Consider the following 8,308-nt stretch of genomic DNA (forward strand, 5'->3'; position numbering starts at 1 on the left):
GGTGGACATGAGTATGGGGAAGTCATAGCGGGATGGCGAGAGGTTGGACACGAGGAAGATGCGGGGTTCGGCCACTCCAGCCGCCCGCAGCCGCTCGGCACAGTGCTCCCGGATCTCCTGCAGGACGGCAGCTTCGCTGAAGCCTGAGGGTCGCTGGGTGCGGGTGGCCGCCAGGTCTTCGTCCACCTTGGTGCGCACGAAGTAGAACTTCTTGCCCTGGCGCAGGATCTCCGCGGCCAGGCGGGTCTCCACGGCCCCGCAGCGGCGAGGGGAGACCAGCAGGAAGAAGTCATAGCGGCCAAAGTCCACCTGCTTCAGGTACTTGTCAGCCGGGCAGCCCGGAGAGCCGGCCCCTGGCAGGTCCCACAGGGTCACATCAGGAAACTGTGGGTGCGGGTAGGGCGAGGGTTGCATTGTGGTTTCCACGACACCCGTGAGAGCTGCGCCTGGGTCCTCGGCCCCCAGGCCGCGCAGGGCATTGATGAGGGACGACTTACCAGCTCCTGATTCCCCCGTGACGCCCACCTCCAGCCGGGTGCTCTCCGAGGCGGCCAGCAGCTCTCGAAGGCGAGAGGCGGCCTGGGGAATGTCGCCAGACTCGAAGGCTGTGCGCAGGGCCTCCAGCTCCTCCTTGGCCATGAGAATGGTGGTCTCCTCCTCCCCGGGCGCTGAGGGCAACTTGGAAGTAGCCATGGTGACCAGTGGTTCAGAGTGCGCCAGGGGACAGGGGAGAATCACGTGATCCTCAGCGTCTGCAGAGGGGAAGGGAGCTGGTCATACCTCGTCGGCTTTGGCAGGAGTCAGGGAGAGCGACACTGAGCATGGGAAGGGAGTCCTGGACCCCAAAGCTGCTTTCCTCAAGAACCCGAGTGTCTTTTGGCATTAATGATGGGACTTTGGAGCCTCTGAGGCCCAGGTTCTCTGTCATTAACTTGCTGTGGGACCTGAGGCAAAATGAAGCACCTCTCTGTGCCTGTTTGCTTTTCTGGGTCATGGGTATAATATACCAAGCTGCCTCCTGAGGTGCTCTCAGGTTTAATCCCTGCTGACACTGGCTGAAATTCTTCATAACGTCTGAACCAGGGGCCCTGAAGTTTTGTTTTGGTCTGGGCCTCACGCATAACCTAGCCAAGCCTTCACCGGAAAGGGCTTAAGCCCAGATCCCGGCCCTGGCGGGGGCCCAGAGAGCATCTTGCAGTCTTGTCACAGTTATTGGGAAGCAGCAGGAAATGACCTTGAATGGGACCCAGACCCAGAGCAGAGCCTCTGCTTGCTGAGTGAGGGGCAAGTTCCTTCCCTCGGCCTCACTCTCATCTGTGATGATGTGGATAATAACCATAATAATGGCAAATCAGCTCCTGGAATTGTTGAGAATTAAATGGACTATGACATTTAAAACAGCGCCCGCACACCACAGGTGCTCTGTCATGAGCATCACCACGGCTGTTATCAGTCCTATGGCTAGCCGCGTGACTGACTCGAAGCAAGTCCCTGCCCTCCTGAGCCTCAGCCGCTGCCCCTGTGCCGTGGAGGCTAATTCTGCACACCTCCCAGGGCTGGCGGGACAACTGAGCCTCCTTCCCCTAACCTGGGCCAAAGTGGAAGATATTCTTGGTTCGGCTCCTGGAAGAAGCCAGGCACAGGGAGTCCTTCTCATTCAATCCTAGCCCGGCCTCGGCTGGCCTTGCTCTGCGGGCCCCCTGGCCTCCTGGGCCTCGTGTCCTCCCACCCGCTGGAGCCTTCACGATGGCCCCCTTCTTCCCACCTTGGTGACTCCCTGGCCCTCCTTCCCGTCCACTCTACCTCCCGGCCCATCACCTCTAAAATAAATGGACTCTTCAGGGAGCCCCGGAGAGATGCTCACATCTCTGTGTCCCCATCCCCCATAGGGAGAGGGGCCAAGGCTCAGACAAAACAGGTGCCCTCTTCCCACTCAGAGGCACAGCCGGGACTCCAACCCAGACCCCAGGCCTCCTCTGCTCTACTAAAGAGCTGCTCTGTTAGGCCACATGCCATGGTCTCCCGCCTTGTCTCCTTGCCCTGCCCTCCCCTCCCCCATCTTGTGCCCCCCATTCCCCGGCCCTGTCCTCTGCTGACCTCCCTCACCCCTACAGAAATTCACCCATATTACATTGTTCCTACCAGGTCCCATCCCCGTAGCTGGGTAGGTGTGTTGCCCCACCGAGCCCTACCCACCCCCTCCTGTGTCTTCTCCCTAACCCAACTCAAGGTGGGACCCACCTGGGGAGGGGATGGTGGGAGGCTGGGACCGGTCCTAGCAGGTCCTAGCAGCGAGAGGCAGACAAGTCTGTGGCTGTGGGGCTGAAATTAAAGCTGAAGGGGTTAAGATTGGGACCTCCCCAGCCCCTGCCTAGGGCAGGCCCACCCCCACAGGCCCAGTCCTGGAGACAGGAGAGCCCTGCCCTGGAGACTCACCTGCCTGCCCTGCAGGCGCTCCCTCCCTCTCCCCTCACACTCTCCCCTCTGCTGGTGTGCTCTCCTCCCCTGTTACGGGATCAGGCCCAGTTGCTAGGACCCATTGTAAAAGCAAGCAGCAGCCTATTGGTCTGCCAGGCCTGGTGCAATAATGTGACAGTGATGTCAGGGGGCGGGGCCCCAGGGGAGCAGAGACCCCACCCCCAGTTGCTCCTAGGGCCACCACCTGGTCACATGGGCCCTCAGTCCCCTTGCAGGCCTTGGATTCAGAGAGATCTTTGTAATACTGAGACTTTTTCAAAACCCTCTGAGGTCTGTCTCCATGATCCCCTTACAAAATCCCAAGTGCACAGCCTGGCTTCAGAGGGCCTGGACCTACTCACCACTATACCCCTACGCAGGCCACCATGGGGTTCCCAAACTGGCCATTCCCTAGCCCCTCTCTACACCTGGGGTCATGATTCAACTTAGCCAGCGCAGTTCCAGTCGGGGAGCTGTCTACTCAGTCCCTGCCAGCACCGCAGGCTGGTCCTGGCCAGGACTGAGGACCACAGTGGCCCAGCAGCAGCCACACCCTGACTACATGGGGCCTCAGACTCCCTGGGCTCTGGCCTTCCTCCCTCTTCCCCTCCACCCCACGGCCCCATCCCCTCTGTCAGCCCCAGGCCAGGGGCCAGCCTTCCTCAGCCTCTCTCCCTTCCTCCTGTCCTCCTCTGCTTCCTTTTGATCTTTTAAAGTAGCATCAGCGTGACAAAAGAGGAAGATGGAAATAGAGAGACAAGAATGAGAAAAGAGGGAGAGACAAAAGCCCCTTAAGAAAAGCAGAGGGGCCGGGTGCAGTGGCCACACCTGTAACCCCCAGCTGCTCCGGAGGCTGAGGCAGGAGGCAGGAGAGTTCAAAGGCAGCCTCAGCAACTGAGCCAGGCCCTAAGCAACTCAATGAGACCCTGTCTCTAGATAAAACATAAAAAATGTCTGGGGACGTAGCACTCATGGCTTCAATCCCTGGTGCCACAAAGAAAAGCAGGATGACAGGATAGAGAATCCCCAAGAAAAACCAGGAAGGTCAGGAAGAGAAGATGGGACAAGAGAACAAATGGGTAAAGCTCAGTTGGTAGAGAGCTTGCCTCACATGCACAAGGCCCTGGGTTCAATCCTCAGCACCACAAAAGAGAGAGAGAGAGAGAGAGAGAGAGAGAGAGAGAGAGAGAGAGAGGGCTGAAACACAGGGAGGGAGCCCAAAGCCCAGAGAGACAATCACCTGAAACCCAGACCCCTGGGTACACGGGGCTCCAGCAGCGCCCTGGACCCTGTCCTCGCCCTGCAACCCCCTGGCATCCCCTTTACCCTCCAGTGCTTTGACAGTTCTCTCTCTTGTCTCCTCCTGGCTTCCTCTCTGTCTGGGCCAGGCTCCAGGGGGGCTTTCCTCAGGGGCTGAGGAAAGTCCCTGGATGGACCATAGGCCCCCATTACATCAAAGATTTTCCTGACCACCTGCAGGTCAATTTTGGAGAGAAACCTCTAGAAACAACTGAGGAGACTGAGGCCCCGAGAGGGAACAGCCAAGAGTTGGGGCCCGGTAGGCTGCTGACTTCAGCCACAGGAGGAGGGAGATGCAGAGCCTCACATGACCCGGACTCACACAAATGCTCAAAGACCAAGAGATTAAAAAATATCCTCAGACATTTCCGGACAGCAAACCCACAGAACCACAGATCCAAGACTCCCTCCCTCAAACCACAGACATGCATGTCTGGCCAAGGGAAAGGAAAGACACAGTAAGACCCCCCCCCCAAGACAGAACCATTAAGCCAACCACAATACAGAAGCCCTAAAACATGCATGTTCAAACACAGATTTGCAGATCTCGAGAGGCAATTACAGACATCCACGCACTGCACCCTGGGAGCCCCCTGTGTCCTGTCATGAGCCTCACTCACTCTATTCCAGCTCTGAGCCAGGACCCCAGAGGGGTATCAAATCCAAGCGCTGCCCTGGATGCTCCACTTCTGAGAACAGGGAGGTGATCACAGCTCAGCGTGACAGTGAACCAAGCCTGCCACAGGGCACCGGCGCACATGCAGGCTGGCATGCTCCCCAGCCTCAGCCACCGCTCCTGATGGCACCAGCCAGAAAGTCAGCACCCTCGCCTACCTGTCAAGCCTTCTCTCCCTGTTCACCCATCACCCATTGCACACCCCTCCTGACCCCTTCCAGGGCTGGGTGCTGGGAAAGCAGCAATGATCAAGGCAGCCCTGGGATCCATCCCACTGGGTTCAGAGTCTGGTGGGAGAGGGAGATCCATTCCAGACCATGAGCTCACAGGACTGGGATGGGGGTCCCAGTTGGGGTATGGGAGGCACTAATACTGAGATCTGAAGCCTGCACAGGAGTGTGTCACAGCCTCTAGGGAGCTGCCTGCCCAGCTGAAGGACAAGCCTACCCAAAGACCCCGAGCTGAGAGAAGGTTCATTCATCCAGTGATTTGCTCAGTCTTGACCCTAGGCCACACCCTGCCCTGGTTCAGCTGTGTGACTCATGCGGACTCCTGCTCTCTTAAGAGGCCCAGGCTGGTGGGAGCAAAGGTGGAGAAGGCCAAGCTGATGAGTCCCATGGTGCCCCGTGAATATTTGCAATAACGTGTGTTACGGTTTGGAGGTGAGGTGTCCCCTGAAAGCTCATGAGTGAGACAATGAGACAAGGTTCAGAGGGAAATGGTTGGGTTGCGAGAGCCTTAACCCAATCAGTGAATCGGTCCCCTGATGGGATTAAATGGGTGTTCGCTGGAGGCAGGTGGGGCATTGGGGGCGTGGCTCTGGGGTATATATTTGTATCTGGAGCGTGGAGTCTCTCTCTGCTTCCTAATCATCAAGTGAACTGCTTCCCTCTTCCACGCTCTTCCACCATGATGCCTCACCTCGAGCCCCAAGGAATGGAGCCTGTTGCCTAGGGACTGAGACCTCTGACACTGTGAGCCCTCAAATAAATTTTTCTTCTTCTACAGTTGCTCTGTTCCAGTGCTTTAGTCACAGCAGCGAAAAAGCTGACTAAAACAACGTGGCACTGCTTTAAAGCACATCAGGGGGAGTGATTCATTTCACTGGGAGTAGAATTCTTTGCTTCTGTCATCCCCAGACAGACAACCCCAAGCTGGGGCTAGGGGCACAGCTCAGTGACAGAGCATGTGCTTAACACGTGTGAGGCCCTGGGTTCGGTCCCCAGTGCTGCTAAACAAAGCAGCCCAGGGGCCGAGACTGCTAAAAGCAGTAATTTTCTGTATATGTTCCTTATTAAAAATGATGATGTTCAGGGTTGGGTGTGCAGATTTATAAATGTGTACAAATGAGAGTCATATTCCCTTCTTCCACAGGTTTCCCATATAACTAAATCCAAGGTGCCACTGCTTGTCAGACACCTTCTTTTTGGTCCCACTAACAAAGATATCACCAATAGAATGATGCCACGATATTTCCTTACTATTTAAATTTTTATTTTATAGTTACCGGAGAGCTCCTGGTAAACTTATTTAGGAAACACAGATCCTCAGCATACATCAGTTGGGTGTACATGTAACAGAACAACTGCGTCTCATTCTTTGGAGTTACTTTGCCTCTGAGTCATTGACTTCCACACTGCTCAGCCTCCTCACCTCAGAAGCCCAGATGATGCTACTCCATTGTCACATCCAGGCAGTGACAGCCACGTCACAATGGCTTCCTGGCTGACAGTGATGACAGCACCATCATCTGTTACACTTCCTGATTTCAGAATTGCTACGATTAAAAAAGAAAAAAAAAAGTGCATCTTAGAATCAACAAAAGGTGTTTCCTGAGTGTTCACTTTGTGTCCGGCCAGGGTGGGGACCCAGAGTGGCCATGCCCTACCAGGAGGAAGTCAAGGCAACATACACTTGCCAAGGACCCCGTTGGTTGATGTTCAGGACCCAGTGATGACTGCGACAGCCCTGACCCTGTACCCACAGGACTCAAAGTCCAGGGGTTCCCAGACAGTGACATTGTGCCAGGTTAAGGTGGGAATGGAATTACCCAGGTGTGTGGGAGCCAGGGGGTTATCTGATCCTGTGTAGCAGGCCTGTGGGAGAAGGCCTGTGGGAGAAAATTCACCTGTCCAGCTTAGCCAGCCACCCATAGACTTGTGAGACAGAAGCCAGAAATGAAAGAGGGGACCCTTTTGCATTCAGTACTGTAATATGGTCAGAGCTGGGTCAAAGACTGAGGCAGTGGCTTTGAATGCAAATTTTAAGGGGGTGCCAAGATTAAGCTTTTTGTTTTTTTGGTACTGGGGATTTAACCCAGGAGCACTTTGACCATTAACCATTGAACTACATCCCTAGCTCTTTTATTTATTTTTTAATTTTTTGAGACAGGGTCTTGTTAAACTACTTAGGGTCTCACTAAGTTACTGAGATCCTCCTGCCTCAGCCTCCCAAGTTGCTGGGATTATAGGTATGCACCACTACACCCTGCAAGATAAATTATTTTTTATTATTTGGTTGTAGATGGACACAATACCTTTATTTATTTTTTTTTTAAAGAGAGAGAATTTTTTTAATGTTTTTCAGTTTTTGGTGGACACAACATCTTTATTTTATTTTATGTGGTGCTGAGGATCGAACCCAGTGCCCCATGCAAGCCAGGCGAGCGTGTTACGGCTTGAGCCACATCCCCAGCCCAATATTTAATTTTTATATGGTGCTGAGGATCAAATCAGTGCCTTACACGTTCCAAGCAAGAGCTTTACCACTGAGCCACAACCCCAGCCTCAGATAAATTATTTCTCATGCAATCTTCTAACAAATCAAAATTATTCATGATGTTTTCCTGAATAAAATGTCAAAAATTTTAATAGAGACCTAAGCCATGTCCATGTCAAAAGCAAAAGGAAATGTGAACATGCCAACTCTGATGGGAACAAACTCATGGATAAGTTTTAATTCTTATAATTCATTATAATTTTTTTTCTTTAATCATGAAAAATTTATTAATGGGACTGGGGCTGCAGCTAAGTGGTAGAGCACTTGCCTAGCATTGTGAGGTACTGGGTTCAATTCTCAACACCACATATAAATATATAAATTAAAGTTGATCAACAACTAAAAATATCTTTAAAAAATTTATTAGTTACAGACGTGTGAAGTAAAAGATTTCACACATACTGTTTGTGAACAGGTATAAGTTACGAATCTGCTAGTGTTGAATGTTAAGCAAAATAATAAAACTATTGAAATATTAGTGACTCCCCCCCCCCAGTATTGGGGATTGAACCCATGAGTGCTCTATCACTGAGCTACATTATTTTTTATAATGCCCAATTAATGTCTGGTTTCATTTCTCAATTTCCTTTTAGCCTATTATTTATATAAGGCCTGTTTGAATGCTGAAAGCAGTAATTTTCTATATATGTCCCTTATACAAAATGATATTCAATGTTGGGTGTGCAGATTTATAAATATGTACAAATAAACAATATATTTGTGTCAACCTACACTCTGACCAGTGCCTGACAGATGGAAGCATCATATGTGCATAAAAATGTGAAATTAAAATAAAATTCTCAAAATAGTTAACAATTAATATGTGTTTAATAAAACTATACAGAAAGAAAAGCTTTGTGCTTAAGAACCTTCAGTGGCCCACTAATTAAATAGTAATTTTAGTGTGTGTGGGGGGAAATGCCCCAAACCCAAAAAGACTAGGTAAAGCAGATGTCTTGGTTAAATGTCTCTAGACAGTCACCTTAAAATCACACTGATAAACATAAATACATGATTCGTTCACCAAGCATAAAGTATTGCGCAAGAGCAGTTTTATCTGGGAAAAAAATGCAATTTTCCATCGTTTTGAATTTCAAA

The 8,308-nt window shown here is 51.7% G+C and overlaps 1 protein-coding gene across 1 annotated transcript in view; it reads right to left on the reverse strand.

Moving 5' to 3' along the window:
• The window catches only part of Irgc (immunity related GTPase cinema), a 3,293-nt gene extending 971 nt beyond the window's left edge, over positions 1 to 2,322 (reverse strand). The window contains exons 1-2 of the mRNA XM_015497110.2: positions 2,242 to 2,322; positions 1 to 752 (exon numbers count right to left, since the gene is read on the reverse strand). The exon at positions 1 to 752 is cut by the window's left edge and continues 971 nt beyond it. Of these exons, the coding sequence (XP_015352596.1) occupies positions 1 to 693 (693 nt within the window). The 5' untranslated portion in view covers positions 694 to 752; positions 2,242 to 2,322. The remainder of the gene's footprint in view (positions 753 to 2,241) is intronic.
• Positions 2,323 to 8,308: the final 5,986 nt, after the last annotated feature.

Source organism: Marmota marmota, unplaced genomic scaffold (assembly GCF_001458135.2).
Source record: "Marmota marmota marmota unplaced genomic scaffold, marMar, whole genome shotgun sequence".
Lineage (NCBI taxonomy): Eukaryota > Metazoa > Chordata > Mammalia > Rodentia > Sciuridae > Marmota > Marmota marmota.